At 41.8% G+C, this 18,833-nt stretch overlaps 2 protein-coding genes across 2 annotated transcripts in view; both read left to right on the forward strand.

The window, feature by feature from the left end:
* The first annotated feature begins 439 nt into the window (after window positions 1–439).
* NKRF (NFKB repressing factor) lies at window positions 440–17,096 on the forward strand. Its single transcript, XM_084789213.1, has 3 exons — window positions 440–1,128; window positions 12,862–12,992; window positions 14,124–17,096. The coding sequence occupies exons 1-3, from the start codon at window positions 863–865 to the stop codon at window positions 16,079–16,081; spliced, it is 2,355 nt and encodes a 784-aa protein (XP_084645339.1). The 5' UTR covers window positions 440–862; the 3' UTR covers window positions 16,082–17,096.
* The window catches only part of STEEP1 (STING1 ER exit protein 1), a 48,226-nt gene continuing 42,254 nt past the window's right edge, over window positions 12,862–18,833 (forward strand). Inside the window, exon 1 of the mRNA XM_084789214.1 lies at window positions 12,862–12,992. The gene's annotated coding sequence lies outside the window, so the exon portion shown is untranslated. The remainder of the gene's footprint in view (window positions 12,993–18,833) is intronic.

An 18,833-nucleotide genomic window follows, 5' to 3' on the forward strand; every position in this document is an offset into this window, starting at 1 on the left:
TGTATTATGTTATTTTGTTTGCAAATGTCTCATTTTCAACCACCTTTTCATAAGCATCTCCAAAGCTGATGAGAAACAAGGCATTGATTTTTCAAGCTCTTCTCTGAAGAGGAGTCTAAGAGAGCTAACCGGGAAACCATGCCAAGTGTCCCTGAACCCTATAACACTTCCAAAGGCCACAGCCTCAGGCAGAGCCCACAGCCAGGCATCCCTGCCAACTAATCACCTGAGGGCACCTTCCAGGGACTTAACGGAATCATGATACTCTGGAACCTAGGCTTCTGTCAGTTAGTCCCCTACCCAGAGTCTCCGCCCTCCGCTGGTCACCAGCGTGCGTCAATGGTGAGTAACGTCAGAGGAAGGAGAAAAATGCCAATCACGCGAGATTTAGCGGCGTGATTTTGAACTTGGAGACCGGCTGCGGCGCGTGCGCAGTGGCCTCACAACCTCAGGGTGGCACGCGGGGAGGTAGGCTGAGAGACCTGAGCCTGGCAACCCAGCGTGCTGGTGCTTCTTTTTTTTCCTTGCTGTTACTCTCTCACTGTATGGGTCTGAGGGTCCGAGGAGGCTCAGTGTAGCAGGGCTCAACTCCTCTGGCCTGTGCGCCGAGTATAAGGAAACCCTCATGTTCCCACACTAGTTGGAACAGTGTGCCCGGCATAGAGACCGGGACCGTTGTTAACCATTTTCCCTGTGAGCGTAGTAGCCCCCAGGCATACACTCCCGTCCCCTTCCCTCGAGACTTGGCCTTGACCGTCCCTCACACGGGTCCGGCCCCTCCTCACCCCCGCCACCACCTGCCCGTGGTGGCCAGTTTGTCGGCATCGTCCCTGGGGGACGTCCCCACTGTGAAGCAGAGAAGATGGCTGGAGGACGTCTGCTGCTGGGGGGCGACTTCCTGTCGCCGCCGCCGCTGCCCCCCCTCCCGCCGCCACCGCTGCCCCCCCTCCCGCCGCCCCCGCCTGAACCAGTGCTGGAGCAGTGGCGCTATAGCCACGAAAGTGACTGGCAGTGGGCTCTGCGGCGGAGCTTCATCTGTAGGCACCTGCACAGCTATCCCGGAGCTGCTCTCGACCAGCTCCTCGCGCTCTCCGCCGCCTGGACCAACCACGTTTTCCTGGGCTGCAGGTGAGGCTGGTGTTAGGAAGTCGAGTTAGGGACGAGGGTGGGAGATGGGTGATGGGGGTTGCCTTAGGGAGTAGGGCAAGGGACAGATGATAAGAGTTAGGTTTACAGACAGCCCAAGGGAAAGAGAGGGTTAGTAAAGGTGGTCCAGATGGGAACGGACAGGATGCGGATGATGGCTTGGAGACTTAAGATTTTCAGATTTGCTAGATAACACGGAGAAGCTTCACTAGTGGTTGGGCGGTGCGGTGGGATGCCGTGGTGGCCGGCAATGACATAACACAACAGCACACGAGGGCACTGAGATACTCCTCCAGAATCAGAGCTGGAGATAAAGTAGGTCCTGGAAGAGGATTATTGAGAGGTAGTCGTTGTGATTGGTGATAAATAGCAGAACCTCAGACCTGCATAGGGGCTTCCAATGATGCGGCATCTGCAGAGGATTTTCGGTGGAGCTTCAGGGGGGAGGACAAGGATCTCCGCAGTTCTAACCCTAGGCTCCTGGCCACTCTCTTCTTCCATCTCTATTAGATAAAGCACACTCTTGTCCTCGCAGCCCCCCAGCCGGGTCTTACAGTCTTCTCCTGGGGAGGCGGTATGTGTCAGGTCTTTGAGCTGCAGTGTCAGGCTTGCTTATAGATTGGCGCATAATGTACTCAAACAAAGAAATGGATCTATCTGCTGTAAAAATGGATTGCCCTCTTTGCACCCTAAATGGACTAGAAGGAATTAACATTTGGCCACTGTGTGAGGTTTTAGGGTTGTATGTGTCTCTGTTTCCTCCTTTCCTAGAACCTGGTAGCTTCTGAACAGGCCTCTTGGAAAGCACTTTGCGTTCTATGGAGACTGCAGTAAGGTTCCAACGCAGTTTTATTTTTCCCCTTTGAACAGGATGCTTGAGTCCTCTGTCCTTCAGAACCTCGAAATTGGCCTTATCCTAGACTGATTTGTTCAGTAGACTGGGAAGATTCTTTCTTTATATTCCTGCCTAATACTCAGTTTGTTTTTATTAAGAAAAATGAGAAATTCTGGAAAATGATCAGATTTGGTTCAGCCAGATCAGTTCTAGGGACGACTGTAAACAACGCAGAAGAAATTGTCTATACTCCAATAGTTGAATATGCCATCCAATGAGAAACTTTGCTTTGCCCTGTCACAGAATTTTTTTCTAGTTAACATAGTTTCCACCTCTAGAGATAATGACTGGTTGACTGGAAGAGCTAGTTGCTCCTGGCAAAGCCTCAGCAATTAATTGTCAAATAAATGTAATTTATCTAACAGTGTGTACCTTTATCATACAATCCTTAGTCTTAATAGCACAAAAGGCTATATGGAATAAAAATCCTAAAAACATCTTCAATAGAGGAAGATAACTATCCTTTGTGGTCATAACTAAACTTACCTTCCTGCTAGAGTGCAGGCTTTGTGGGGAGTAGGATTTTATTCTGTTATTGGGATTCACACGTCTGTCCTCAGTGCCTAGAAGAAATCCTGTGTCGTATTCTACTTTAGCATAATAGCTGCTTAGTAAATGCCTGGGGAGTAATAGATGTATACAGCTTTGTGACATACAGCATATTTTGAACTTTCTATCTTATAACCACCCTAGGGGTTATGGAGTATCTTTTTTTTTTTTTTTGAGACAGGGTTTCTCTGTGTAGCCCTGGCTGTCCTGGACTTGATTTGTAGACCAGGCTGGCCTTGAACTCAGAGATCCACCTGCCTCTGCCTCCCTGAGTGCTAGGATTACAGGTATGAGCCACCATGTCCAGCTTCCTTTTTACAGCTAAACCAATGGAGGTCAAGAAATTAAGTTACCAGGGGCTGGAGAGATGGCTCAGCGGTTAAGAGCACCGACTGCTCTTCCAGAGGTCCTGAGTTCAATTCCCAGCAACCACATGGTGGCTCACAACCATCTAGAATGTGATCTTATGTATACTGTATACATAATAAATAAGTCTTAAAAAAAAGAAAGAAATTAAGTTACTGTGCAAGGTCTCACAACTGTTTCCAATCTGATGCTTTTCCCACTGAGACACAGCTGCCATGTTTGGGAAAGATTGATGAGAAACAAAAGCAAGTAACTGGCATAAGTCAAATCTCTAAATCTCAGGCTCATACCCTGAAAACAGCAGCTTCACGCATAACCAGCGTATGAACACAAACCAAGCCAGTGGGGGTTGGCCTTAAAAGCTCAAGCAGCCAAGGTGTTATGGATGTGTATTGGCAAATCCTTTATTTAGAAGAGTCACTGTGTTGTGGTGTACCTATATCACTACAACAATTACTGTAAGCTTACAAAACAGATGAGCTGAAAAGCACTGTTTGCATTAGATCTGACCATTAGCCATAGGAGAATGGGAAGAGCCCAAGAGAACTTTAGAAGTCTGTGACATGGTGTAGTCTTTAGTCTGGTAGGCCTTGTTAGATCTCTCTTTGGGTGCATAAAATCTACCTTCTCAAAGTTGGCAGGGCTTTTGTTTTGTGTGACAGACTGTTCTTCTATCAAGTGAATTGCAGAAACTTGGTGACATGGCCCTTTGTTAACTCAAATTGTTAATTGGTTGTTCAAAGGATTCCATTTGAGTAGAAGCTGAGATTAAAAAAGGAAATCTGAAATTGAGATTCAGAGGATGTTTTATTTCCTTTCGGTATATTGACCATTTCTGTGGAACAAATTTGAATTTGTTTATATGTGCATGCTTGAGAGAGAGAGAGAGAGAGAGAGAGAGAGAGAGAGAGAGAGAGAGAGAGAGACAGACAGACAGACAGACAGACAGACAGACAGACAGACAGACAAAGAGAGATGGGGGGGTGCAGAGGTCCATATTGAGTGTCACCTCTATCATTCTGTGCCTATTGTTTGAGACAAATTCACAGAATCGAAGCTTAGCAGTTAGGTTAGACTGATTGGCCTCTGAGCCTCTGGGGTCTGCTATCTCCTCTCTACCAGCTTAGGGCTTGCCCAGACCACAAGGACACCCTGAAATAATAACAATAGCAATGACCTGTTATGTTTATTAAAAGACAGGTTCCTGGGCTCCTACTCCCAGGCTTTCAAATCAGAAGATCTGAGGAAGGGCCTCAACATTTTTTTTCTGTCAGGTTATCAGGTGTTGCTGATATTGCTGATTCGAGGGCCAGTCTGAGAAACGCCACTTTATAAGATAAAGTAATAGCGTAATGTTTTTCAACCTACTTTTTTTTTTTGAGCCAGGATTTCATGAAGCCAGTCTGTCCTTGAGCTCGCCATGTAGCTGAGGATGATCTGACACTTGTGATTTTCCTGCCTCCGCCTCTTGAGTGCTGAGATCTCAGGGTGCACTACCATGTCCGGTTTTATCCATGCTGAGAATCGAACCAAGGGCTTCATGAATGCTAGGCAAGCACTCTGTAAATCAGTCTACATCTAATAATCTTTCCCCATTGTCCAAGCAACCAGGAAGCTCAGAGAACTTTCCCCTCACTTTTTCTGTTTTACAAAAGTACAGAGCGTATCAAGAAGTCTTGCTGGCTGTGACAGCTCATGCCTAGAATCCCAGCACTTAGGAGTCTGGGACAGGAAGAATTTTCTGAGAAATTTCTAAAATGGTTTCAAAACATTAGTCTTGTAGCTAATGAAAACTTCTTAGTCCTTTGATCAGCTACATATATGACACTTATATAATTATGCATATGAAGACCTAGGGTATCTGTGCAGTTTTTATTTACAGATTATAGCTTGTTTGCTACTGTATTGGTTTTGCAGGACTGAATGTAGAAACTACGGTTTCATGCATGCTGGCCAAAGACTATACCGTGGTGATCTTCTCACAGCCATTTAAGAAGGCATAGTGTCTAGATTACATGGAATATTCAGCTTCCTAGTCTTGATCCATAGGATTTAGAAGCAGAGTTCTGCCCTACAATCCCTGGCTTATTTATCTTTGTTAATGTATTAATAGAGAAATAGAATGAACAGCTACCTTAACTTCTTTTCCCCAGTACAATTCTGGAGAGGTTGGAAGGTAGATTCCAGATATATGTATGCTGGGAAACGTAACTTTGCACATAGGTACACAAGTCATTGGTGAAGGAAGTGGGAGTGGGGGCACTTTTGAAAACTTCACCTCCAATCTATACATGTATTAACTTGGACCATTAAGAATCTTATAAGTAGTTTTGAATGAATTATTTTCTATTTTGAAGCCCTAATTTTTTTGTTTCTTTTTCTTTCTTTTTGTTGTTGTTCGTTTGATTTTTGAGACAGGGTTTCACTGCGTAGCCCTGGATATCCTGAAATGCACTCTGTAGACCAGGCTGGCCTCCAGTCCCCAGAGTCCTGCCTGCCTCTGCCTCTTGACTGCTGGGATTAACTCGAGAGTTGACTCGCTGGTTAAGAGCGTGCGTTGTTGTTGCAAAGTTCCTGGGTTTTATTCCCAGCATCCACATGGAGGTTTACCACTGCCTCAAGCACCACACATACATGTGGTACCCAAGGCATACATGCAAGTAGAACATTTATATACATAAAATAATAATTTAAAAATACATGTGCAACTACATCTGGCTTTTAAGTTAGTAATCTTAGCATTTTAATTTAGATTTAGTAGAGCTATTTAATATATTTGTAAATTACTTATAAGCATCTATTATTGAATACTTACTACATTTCAAGTTCCATTGTATATAATGATTTATTTTTCTCTTGTAGCTGTTCACATAGATGCAATTGTCTTGTGACCAAGACTGTGATATCTATGCAGAAAAATATGTTGCCCATTATAAATCATCTTTTAATAATATGCTAGGCATGGTAGGTGAGTTAAAGAACATCCTGCTTTCCAAAAGCTTGGTGCATTATAAACTACATAAAGAACCTCAAGACCTGTTGTAGTTCTATGGTTTTTGCCTTACGTATTTACAGCCGAATGTTTGATCTAATAGGCATATAAATATGTGATGTGCATGCATTTAAAATTTATAATAGATTTGCCTTATAATATTTTACTTCATATTCCATAATACAGAACTAGGCAGCCATTGAAACCCATATGGCAGTGGGCTGGGCAATATAGCTCAGTAGTAGAATCTCTGCCTTGAATGCTCAAGTAAGTCTGTGAGTTCAATTTTCAGCACGGCAAAACCAAGACAGAATAGATGTGGTAGCAACATAAAGAAAACTTTTACAATAGATAACAGATCAACACAGGTGATCAGTTAGTAATGGGAGGGCATAGAAAACATACAAAAAGAACATAAAGTAGGGACTGGAGAGATGGCTCAGAGGTTAAGAGCACTGCCTGCTCTTCCAAAGGTCCTGAGTTCAATTCCCAGCAACCACATGGTGAGTCACTACCATCTACAGTGAGATCTGGTGCCCTCTTCTGGCATGCAGGTGAAACACTGGATACTTAAATAAATCTTAAAAAAAAAAAAAAAAAGAATATAAATTAACCCCTTAAATGATACTGAAGTTATCACTGGTTGAGATGTGAAATTTTTCTTGGTCAGTTTTCCTTGGAGTTAAAAGTATTATTTTTTAGTATATTAGGAAAAATCACTATGGAAGATAGTAATAACTTGACCTTTATTCTTGGGTGGGTATTGGGATAATTTTAGGAATAGAAATAGATTCTAGTGAACTTATTAAATACTCTAAATTTTTTGTATTGTATTTTGACTAGGCAAGCATTAGATAACATGATGGTTTCTCCATTCTTATTTAAGCCTGCTGGGCTTCTTTTGTATTATGAGTCCCTAATAAAGGACAAAATCTGACTGTGTTGCCAACCTACGCAAGGGTTTATTTTTATAGCCTCTGGGAGATGGTGAATTGTAGCAATTGTAATGAATAGGGAGCAATAAATAGGTACAATAATTACCGGTGCTGGAAAAAGTGAGAGACAAATGAACGCGAGTGGAGGGAGCCATAGGTACATCCTTCACAGCATCATATGGCCTGTGTACCATTTTCAGGTACACTGTATATTCAGAGACAGGTTCTAACTGGAGGTCTAGAGAATTTTGACTGGACCCAAGGCACTAGCTGGGTTGTACCACCAATTTTTGCAAAGATGAGATTAGTGCTTTTAAAAGTTGTGGGCTTTGGGCTAGAGAGATGGCTCAGAGACTTAAGAGCACTGTCTGTTCTTCTAAAGGTCCTAAGTTGAATTCCCAGCAACCACATGGTGGCTCACATCCATCTATAATGCGATGTGGTGCCCTCTTCTGGTGTGCAGGTGTACATGCAGGCAAGAACACTGTATGCATAATCAATAAATAAATCTTTTTTTTAAAAGTGTGGGCTTTGGACTAGAGAAAGGGCTGAATGATTAAGAGCACTGGCTTTCAGAGGACCCGGGTTCAGTTCCTAGTGCCCATATGACAGCTCACATCTGTCTGTAACTCCAGGTCCAGGAACACCCTCTCTGGCCTTATGGGCACCAGGCATACATGTAGTACAAAGACATATGTGTAGGCAAAACATCAATAAACATAAATACTTTTTAGAAGTAATGAATAAAAAATGCTTTTAAATTGTGAACGTCACCTGATTTCATAGTCTTTTGCTTTCATCTCTTCCTTGGGAAATTGGACTCCCCACATCCAAAAGGAAATGATGTGTAGAATATATGATGCTTTAGGTATCTTTTCTGATGCTCAGGTAAGAGTAAATAAAAGTACAGTTACTCTTGGTATTCAAGTACTGATGATAGCTGTAATAACAGTTGTCTGTAAGACACTCAGGCTATAGCTAGCTTCCCACAGTCTGACATTGGTGACTACTAGGTTTGGGTGTATGCTTTACAAGGAAAGCTGTCTGATGGGCATGGAAGCTACTGCACTAGAAGGGGAAGATGTTAATCTTCAACCTCACACCAATTCTGGAAAAGCTGTACTTGTTTCTCAAATTCAGGACTTTCTTCCCAAATGTTACCAGTTAGGCCGAGAAAGGCTCTGGAAATAGGAAGGGTAAGCAGGTGCTCGTGACAACAAAGCTTTAATTGCCCTTACTTTTTAAACTGCCGTGCAGGAAAATTATGTTATCAAGAAGCCGATCTAGCCTGCTGTGGTGCACACCTGTAATACTAGCACTCCGGAGGCTGAGATGGAAGGCTAGCCTGAGATACACAACAGTTGAATATTGAGACCCTGTCTCAAAACAGAAGGATGCGGTGGGTGGAAGGGAACAACGAGAAGAAACACAAGACACCTATAAGGCTGGTGAGATGCTTCAGGCAGTTGCCACTAAGCCCGGCAACCTGAGTGGGATTCCCAGGACTCACATGGTGAAAGGAGAGAGCCAGTGCCCACAAGTGGTCCTCTGACCTCCCTATGTACAATGCGGCACATGTGCAACCTCCTCTGGACATAATAAATAAGTGCAATAAAGCAAACCCAGTAGTACTCTAGCAGTTTCCCTCAGTGATTATAAAGTACTACACTTAGGATAATGGCATTGTCATCACCAACAGATCTTACTCAGAGTCCTCTAGTTTTACTAATATGCCTGTGTTTCGTTCTGTATAATTCATCAGGTATAGATTTTTGGTTTTCTTTTTTTTCCTGTGGCACTGAGGATGGAACTGCATACTAGACCAGTACCCTATCACAGAGGAACACCCTGAAACTGTAGGGTTTTTAAGTCAGTCACTATACTCAATATGTTTTAATATTCTGGGCAGGTGAGATGACTCAGTGGGTAAAGGTGTCTGCTACACCTTTGATCATCTGGAACCCACAAAAAGGCGAAAGGAGAGAACTGACTCCAGTGTTGGTCTCTGACCAACACATGTGGCAGACACCATGGTGTGTGCCATTATACACAATTGTAATTTTTGTTTCTTTGTTTGCTCATGTGTTTGTTTTTCAAGACAGGGTTTCTCTGTGTAGCCTTGGCTGTCCCGGAACTTGCTTTGTAGACCAGGCTGGCCTCGAACACACAGAGATCTGCCTGCCTCTGCCTCCCTGAGAGCTGGGATTAAAGGTGTACTTGACCACCATGTCCAGCTGTAATAGGTTTTTTAAAGAAGATTTTTAATATTCCCAGTGTATTATTATTTTAAAATAACTAACCTAATACCCTCCCACACACTGTGACCTGTATCAGTGGTTGGTTCCTTTTTCTTGCTATGTAGTTTTCTATTATGTATTTGTGTGTTTGAACAAAAATTTTAACCATTTACCTTTTGAAGATATCTGGACTGATTATGGTTAGGACTATAAAACTGTTGTGAGCGTTCGTATACAATTTTTTAAAATTTTATGTGCATTGGTGTTTGGCGTGTGTGTGTGGGGGGGGGTGTGTGTGGGGGTGTGTGTGTGTGAGTGTGTGAAGGTGTCAGATCTTGGAGTTACAGAAAGTTGTGAGCTGCCATGTGGGTACTGGGAATTGAACCTGGGTCCTTTGGAAGAGCAATCAGTGTTCCTAACCACTGAGCCATCTCTCCAGCCCCCATACAAGTTTTTTGTATGAACATAAGTTTTTAATTCTTTGGGATAAATGTCCAGGACCAAGGGTCATATGGTAATTGATGTTTAGTTTATTAGAACATGCCAAATTGTTTTCTAGAGTAACTGTACCATTTTATAGTCCCACCAGCAATGTCTGAGGGATCCAGTTTCTCCACATTCTTGCCAGCATTTGATGTCGTAACTACTTTATTTTGGCTATCTTGGTATGTCGATAGTGTCTTTCAGTTGCATCTCCCTGGTGGCTGATGGTGCTCAACATCCTTTGTTCATTTGCAGTTGTCTGTACTCTCCAGTGATGGGCTCTATTAATGACCTTTGTTGGGGGGGTATACATATATACATGTGCAAGCATGTGTGCAAGTGAATGCACCTACAGAAGCCAGAGTAGAATGTCAAGCATCTTCCTTAGGTGTTCTTTACTCTCTCTTTTTTCTTTTTTCTTTTTTGTTTTTTTAAGACGGGGTTTGTCACTGAACGCAAAGCTTGCCGTTTTGGCTAGGTTGGCTGGCCAACAAGCTGTAGCATCCACCTGTCTCTGCCCCTCAATGCTGGGGCCACTGATATACATGGCCATGCCCAGCTTTTACAGAGGTGCTGGGTATTTCCATCCTGGGCCTCCTGTTTGTACAGCAAGTGCTTTAACCCTCTGAGCCATCTCCCCAGCTCCTTCTGTTCATTTGAAAGCTTGATTCTGTTCCTCTTGAGTTTGGAGCTAACAAGTTCTTGACAAGTACACAAATATTTGCCCCAGTCTATAGTTCGTCTTCTTTGTAGAGTCTTTTAAGATTTGAATTCTGAGTAGGTCCATTTTATCATTGTTGTCAGTTTTAAGACTGTCACTCATTTATGTGTGGGCGTATTTAGCTCACACATGTGTCTGTATCATGTGCATCCTGGAAATTCTAAAGTTAGTATGTCGTGAACTGGTTGTGAAATTATTGATGGTTAGCTGCCACATGGGTGCTGGGAACTGAACAACAAGCACTCTCCAGCCTACACTTCTTTACGATCATACTTCTGGTGTCAAGTGTAAGAACTACTTGCATAGCCTAGATTTTTTTTTTTTGAGACAGGGTCTCTCTGTGTTAGCCATGGCTATCTTGGACTCACTTTGTAGACCAGGCTGGCCTCGAACTCACAGCGATCTGCTTCCCTCTGCCTCCCGAGTGCTGGGATTAGAGGCGTGCACCACCACTGCCCAGTCTCCTAGACTTGACAGTTTTCTCCTACTTATTTTTTTATGGAAGTTTTATAGTTTTACATTTTATGCTTTTGTAAAGTGAGGGTTAGGTTTGCCTGCCTGGTTTTTACATATAGGTATTCATTTTTTGCAGAGGCTCTTCCTCTGTGGGGTTCTATTTGTAACTTTGTCGACTACCAGGTTTGTATTATTTATGTGACTCTAGTTCTGGGTTCTCCCCTGCCTACACTTCACCAGTGCCTTGCAGAGTGATAGTAGGCTATCATTTCTTCCTTAATTAGCTGTAATGCTTTGGTAAAAGTTTTCCTGGGGCCAGAGAGATAGTGTTCTTACTGTTTCTGAAGAGGAGTGGAGTTTTGCTCCCAGCGCCCACATCAGGCAGCTCACACCTGTAATTAAGAGTTCTAAGAGATAGGGTGCCTCTGGCCGCCCCGCGGCACCTACACTCATGTGTGCACACCTCCCCCATGAATATACATAACTGAACCTAAATCTTTTTTTTTTTTGAAGATTTTTATTTTATTGTGTATGTAGTGTTCTGCCTGCACCCAGTAGAGGGCACTATTTTCATTGTAGATGGTTGTGAGCCACCATGTGGTTGCTGGGAATTGAACTCAGAACCTCTGGAAAAGTAGACTATGCTCTTAATATCTGAGCTATCTCCCCAGCCCGAACCTAAATCTTTAAAAGAGGGTTTCCTTGACAACACTTTGGTGTTTTTTTTTTTTTTTTAAGATTTATTTATTATGTATACAGTGCTCTGCTGGCTTGTACACCTGCACACCAGAAGAGGGCAATAGATGGTTGTGAGCCACCATGTGGTTGCCAGGAACTGAACTCAGGACCTCTGGAAGAGCAGTCAGTGCTCTTAACCTCTGAGCCATCTCTCCAGCCCCCACTTTGGTGGTTTTAAGATACAGTTTATACAGGAAAATGCAGGATAAATGCCTGCTTTCTTCCTTTGATATTGTTTACAGAAAGTTGGTATCTTTCACCCTTCAAAGGTGACTGATAATGGGTTTATAAGTGTTGTGAGCCAATGAATTTGAACAAATTTGATGTGTTTCAATCCATGCTACCTATCAATAATATTCAAATAGGCTCATGGCACCAGGAGTTTAATCTGATTGGCTTCTGGCACAACTCCTGTGACCTTTGACAGTTTCTTTGTTTGTAGGCCCAAGATCTCCCAGGCACTTCTTAGACATTTCCTGCCTCAGATTTGGAAGCATGCATTTCTCTGAAGAGCATAATTTCTTTTCATGAGAAATGAAAGCAGCTGCACTTGGGAAGTTGGCAACTCAGCTGTCCTTAACACTCTTAGTATTTTTGTAAGCATATAAATGTAATTGTTTACATGTAATATGTATAGGAAAGAGAAAAATCACGAGTACTTATTTTCAATTCACATGTTAAAAATAACACTTTTGGGCTGGGTGTGGTGGCGCACACCTTTAATCCCAGCACCTGGGAGGCAGAGACAGGTGGATCACTGTGAGTTTAAGGCCAGCCTGGTCTACAAAGTGAGTCCAGGACAGCCAAGGCTACACAGAGAAACCCTGTCTCAACAAAACAAAACAAAACAAAACAAAAACACTTTTTGGCTGGAAATTATGCCCTTTAAAATTATTTATTTAAAAAAATAAAAATAAAAACATTATTTGTATGTGTATGGCTGGGTTTTGCCTGCATATATGTCTGTGCACAACATGCATGCCTGTTGCCTGAGGAGGACAGAATAATGTTGTATGCTCTGGACCAGGAATTATGAACAGTTGTAAACTGCCATGTGGGTGCTGAGAGTCAAACCCAGTCATTGGAAGAGCATCCTATGCTCTCAGCTGATTTCTCTGGGGATGAGTTTGTATATTTTATGCAGAAAATCTTGATTTAATGCCCAATGAATAACTTAACTATTCGTTATACAGGTAAATATTTTAAGTCTGATGATTCTTTGTTTTCATAACAAAAATACTCTGTTGATAAAGTCCTTTGGGAGCAATGATAAGGCTGTCTCACTTAGAAGCATAAAAGGTCTATCCATGCCTATTTTAATTATAAATTATGTTAATTTATAGATACAGCCCACGCTTGATGGAAAAAATTCTTCATATGGCCGAAGGTATTGATATTGGGGAGATGCCGTCATATGATCTGATGCTGCCCAAAGCTTCCAAAGGCCAAAAACGCTACCTTTCAACCTATGATGGTAAGTATAACTTGTTTCTGGAAGGTGGGATTTTAAAAAGCGTGGCTTCTTAAAATGATATGAGTGTGGCACATGGCATCAAATAACACTGGTAGAATTGAATCCTATGCAAGACGAATGATTTTTAAAAGTTTTCTTTTTGAGACAGAGTTTCTCTGTACAGCTCTGGCTGTCCTGGAATCTACTTGTAGACTAGGCTGGCCTTGAATTCAGATATCCACCTGCCTCTGCCTCCCAAGTGCTGGGATTAAAAGTATTCCCACTAAGCCTGGCCCAGATAAATGGTTTCTAACACACAATTTTTGAGGATGCTAAAAAGAACTAAAAGTACAGAAGTCTTAGTATAATGCTGTCCTTGAAGTCTATGCCATGGAATGTGCCTCTAACTAGAAGAGGCTCATTCTGAGAGCATCTGAGCATCTGAGTAATTAAGTATTCTGGGACAGGTCCAGATGGACTAGCTTTCTACCGAGGAATGCTACAGGAAAAAGGTACAAGTCTCTGTTATAGCCTTCATAGTAGGTCTCCATGGTTTCAAATGTGGTACCCTCCATTAACCACCAGTTCCAAGTGTTGTTTGTTCTAGAAATACAGGTAACAGCCTTTTGTGCAAGACAAGTCAGAACTAAAGGTTTTGGTTGAAAACTGTTGATTTTTGCTAAAGCAATATCATAGTCACTCACCTCTGATATAAAAGAGAAAGATTTAGTAAGCGCATCTGGTCATCCATCATTTCTGTTTCATTAGTCAGCTGAAGTTCTTCTGGGGACCTTTTCACACAGGTGGTAAGCAATTGTCCCAGTACATCCAGTATTGGTGGAGAGTACATTTCACTTGTGTTTTAGCTCTTTTTTTTTTCTTTTTTATAAAGTCATCTCCTGGTCATGCGTGGCAGCAGCCTACATTCGTGATTAGATGAATTATTTCCTGCTTAGAGTCTTTATACACAGAGGGAAAGGGAGCGTCGCCGCTCATGGTAGAGTCTTACTATGAATCCCTTTACCCAGGTGACTGGAACAGACCTTGTACCGACAGTACAGTTTTCAGATAATACGGTTGGTGCTATTTTCCTGCTTGGTTCTTTTGAAATATTCCCATTTTAATGAATTGTAAATTTCACTCATTCTATAGGTCAAAATCCTCCTAAAAAGCAAGCTGGTTCCAAATTCCATGTGAGACCTCGTTTTGAGCCTGTACATTTTGTAGCTAGTAGTTCAAAAGCTGAAAGACAGGAAGATCCTTATGGCCCTCAAACAAAAGAGGTAAATGGACGAACACATTTTGCCAACATGCCAAGAAACTTCTACCAAGATTATACTCAAGACTCTTTCAATATACAAGATGGAACGTCTCAGTATTGTAATTCGTCAGGATTTATTTTCACAAAAGAGCAGCCTGTAACAACCAACATGTATTTTGACAGTGGGAACCCTGCCCCAAGCAGCACATCCCAGCAGGCAAACTGCCAACCACTTCCCGAGCCTTCTCCTTCACAGATGTACCCTGAGTCAGTGGTCGCCGAGAAACAGTATTTTATTGAGAAGTTGACAGCAACTATCTGGAAGAACCTTTCTAATCCAGAGATGACTTCTGGGTCTGATAAAATTAATTACACTTACATGCTAACTCGTTGTATTCAGGCTTGTAAGACAAATCCTGAATACATATATGCTCCTTTAAAAGAAATCCCTCCTGCCGACATCCCCAAAAATAAAAAACTTCTCACAGATGGTTATGCTTGCGAAGTTAGATGTCAAAATATCTATCTAACTACAGGTTATGCAGGCAGCAAGAATGGGTCCAGGGATCGAGCCACTGAGCTAGCTGTGAAACTCTTGCAGAAGCGGATTGAGGTTAGAGTTGTCCGGCGGAAATTCAAGCACATAATCGGAGAGGACCTTGTGGTGTGTCAGATTGGTATGCTTTCCTATGAATTTCCCCCAGCTCTGAAATCACCAGAAGACATGGTAGTACTGGGAAAGGATGCTTCTGGGCAGCCTATTTTTAATAGTTCTGCCAAACACTGGACCAATTTTGTCATTACAGAGAATGCAAATGATGCCATTGGCATCCTTAACAATTCTGCCTCATTCAACAAAATGTCAATTGAGTACAAATATGAGATGATGCCAAATCGCACATGGCGGTGTCGAGTATTTCTGCAAGATCACTGTTTAGCTGAAGGTTATGGAACCAAGAAAACAAGCAAACATGCAGCGGCTGATGAGGCTTTGAAAGTTCTTCAAAAAACACAGCCCACTTATCCATCTGTCAAAAGTTCCCAGTGCCACTCAGGCTCTTCCCCCAGAGGATCTGGGAAGAAGAAAGACATAAAAGATGTTGTGGTTTATGAGAATTCTTCCAATCCTGTGTGCACATTGAATGACACGGCTCAGTTTAACCGAATGACAGTTGAATACGTCTATGAAAGGATGACAGGTCTGCGCTGGAAATGCAAGGTGATTCTAGAGAGTGAAGTCATTGCAGAAGCAGTTGGGGTGAAGAAAACTGTCAAATATGAAGCTGCCGGAGAAGCTGTGAAAACCCTGAAAAAGACCCAGCCGACTGTCATCAACAACCTGAAGAAAGGGACTGTTGAAGATGTGATTTCAAGAAATGAAATTCAGGGCCGCTCAGCAGAAGAAGCTTACAAACAGCAAATCAAAGAGGATAACATAGGGAATCAACTGCTGCGAAAGATGGGTTGGACAGGAGGGGGCTTAGGTAAATCTGGTGAGGGGATACGGGAGCCTATCTCAGTCAAAGAGCAGCATAAGCGAGAAGGGCTGGGTCTAGATGTAGAGAGAGTCAATAAAATTGCCAAGAGGGATATAGAACAGATCATCAGAAACTACGCCCGCTCTGAGAGCCACTCAGACTTGACCTTCTCCACAGAGCTCACCAATGATGAACGGAAGCAAATCCATCAGATTGCTCAGAAGTATGGCCTGAAGAGTAAGTCTCATGGGGTGGGCCATGACAGATACCTGGTGGTAGGTAGGAAACGGCGGAAGGAAGACCTACTAGATCAACTCAAACAGGAGGGCCAAGTGGGACATTATGAGCTCGTTATGCCCCAAGCAAACTAAGAGTTTACTAGGTATCTTATAAATGCCACATGAGGCAGAGTTACAAATAGTAATTTTTAAAACCTCCATGTTCTGGTTGAAGAGCGTTCTTAAGATGTTTCACCTTGTTCATTTCAGATAGTGCTTTATTAGGTATCAGAACCTGGAGAATTCTGTCCACTTGTATTAGCTTAATCCAGCAGATGATACTGTGCCGTTACTGTTCATGTCTTTGATATTGCTCTGTCCCTCAGATTTTAGTAGTTTGTACGAGCAAAAACACACATCTAAGTGCAATTTCACCCTGAGGAAAATAATTCACATTATAAAGGGCATAGCACAGCAATCTGCAACAATATGTAAACTCAATGCTGACTCTAATAAAACTACAGCTAATTCTAGATTTACTTAAATGTCAAGTCATTTTGTATTATCAGTTTTCATCTTTGTGTGAAGCCAGTTATAGAACATTTAACAATAAAGTGTGCTGTATGTGTAAATGTCCTTATCAACTAAATGATGTATAACTTTCTTAAAAGCAATTTTAGTGTGTGTTTTATTTATAACATTTACCCTGTGATTTCCAGGATATTGGAAGTGATTTACTGTATCTTGTGATATATGACTTTTAATAAATTCTAGTCTTCATGCTAAGAGAGCACTACTTGAGAGAGATGTTGAAAAGTTCCAAAAAGCCTTGATTCGATCAAAAGAAAGGAAGCTTGAACTGTTTGTTCTTGGTGCCTTGCAGAAAGACTCAGAGCAACTCTCCATTGTAGCTTTCACACGGTCTGTGCACCACATCCAAGGCAACCACAGCTGTGGGAGAGCTTGGTAAAAGACTGAAGATACATTGGTGCTTTGATGAAAAGGTCAGTTGGCTGGTCCCCTTCTCAAAAAGCTTATTATGCCCCAGAGCCAACTTTGTAACATACTTAAAACTGCTATTTTCGCTTATTTCCGGAATGTAAAAATGTATAAAATTAAAGAATTAGTTGTATGCTTCCTGAATAAAAAGGAGCCAAAGTGATCAAAATGGTGGTGTAATTATTTCTGGAGATCAGCCTAGTAGCAACATTTTGGGTCTTTAGAAATGATGGTTGGACAAAATATTTCAGTCAGAGCATATGTGGATAAATGTAGTGATATAACAAATGGGAACAGAGTCTGTCACTCGTCGTGGCTTTTTTGTTTTGTGGGGTTTTTTCCCCGTAAATGCCAACATTCTAGCTTATCAAATTTTTGGCTGTTTACTTTTGTTTTATTGTATCTCAGATGAATCAAGTAAAATCCAGCAATAGGACATATGAATATTAATATTGATAAACAAATCCAGAAAAATGGTGGTAAGGACTTTTAGGTTGTTTGCAACGTTTTTTTTCTAAAAAGTTTTTTTTAGTGTGTGTGTGTGTGTGTGTGTGTGTGTGTGTGTGTGTGTGTGTGTGTGAAAATGGAGTGTTATATGCATGTGAGTGCATATGCCATTGGAAGCCAGGGGTGTCAGATGGAGCTGGTGATACAGGCAGTTGTGATCCTCCCGACATGGGCACTGGGGACTGAACTTTGCAACTCTAGAAGAGCAGTATGTGCTCTTAACTGCTAAGCAGCTCTTCAGCCCCCATTTGCAGTATCCGTGTTTGGCATGTAACTAGCCCACAATACATGGTAAATTCCTTCTTGTCCTCCCCTTTTCTATCTTATGCTAAGAAGCTAGAGTAAAATGAGCATTTAAAAATATAGGTTAGCTTTCTACCTGGATCTTTTAACCTACATTGGCTAGCACAGTATGGCTTCAGCTTTCTACTCCTTTTCCATACCATAGTCTATGTACTTACTGTATTAGTTATGGTAGGAAAAAAATGTGTATTTTATTTTGGTGCAGAGAACTAGGGTAGAACTTTCATAGATCTTGCGATTATAATTTTTATACCTGCAAAATTCACTTCCACTTGGGAAGTTGTTAGAGCACGGTGTCTTTGGTTCTCTGAATGAGGAGAGATGGTTCTTAGAGATTACAAGATGTGGAAATGTGGTTGGCTTTTCTCTTGTCTTTCTTCCTCCCAGAATGTTTGTTGTTTTGTTTTGGAGGAAAATGCTAGGGAATCTAAAGTCAATTTTGTTTTCTGATAATTGGGTCAAGTATATAGGAATTGAGATCATTTGGGCGGGCAGATAACTTGATAGAGCAGCTTTAGTGGAATTAGAGCAAAGTCACTGCCTAAGACTAAAGTAATGTGGAGAAATGAGGTTGACATGAGCTGCTGACGACTTTGCTGTTTCAGTTTCCAATTTTCCCTTTAGTTGGTCCTTGCATTTTCCTTTTCTAAGAGATAGTCATTTTTAGCCCAGGAACTTTGCTGACAGTATATGACAACTTCATTTGATGTGTATTAAATATGATAAACTGGGCGCTATGCATATATGCTTCTGCTCACAGAACCTTTTTTTAATCCCCCACCCCCTTGATTGCAAGAGTAGAAATACACACTCCATCAGGGTCCTTTTCTTTTTTCCTGTTTTAGTAGTATTCAATGTGTTCACTTGCTATGAGTAACCCTTGAAATGGATCCTAAATAAAGGACTCTAATTACAACTTTGGTTCTTCAGCATACCCGCTTCTGCACATAAGCAGGTGCAGAACTGAAGACAAGTTTGGGTCTCAGAAAGACACCTTGTAAATCTGTTTTAACTTTCTTGTAATTACATGCAAACAAAGCAGCTTGTGTTAAAACTGTGAAGGAGAAAAAGGGTGATTTGTACTAAATGTTCCAGT

This window comes from Acomys minous (genome assembly GCF_964271855.1).
Source record: "Acomys minous genome assembly, chromosome: 7".
Taxonomy (NCBI): Eukaryota; Metazoa; Chordata; class Mammalia; order Rodentia; family Muridae; genus Acomys; species Acomys minous.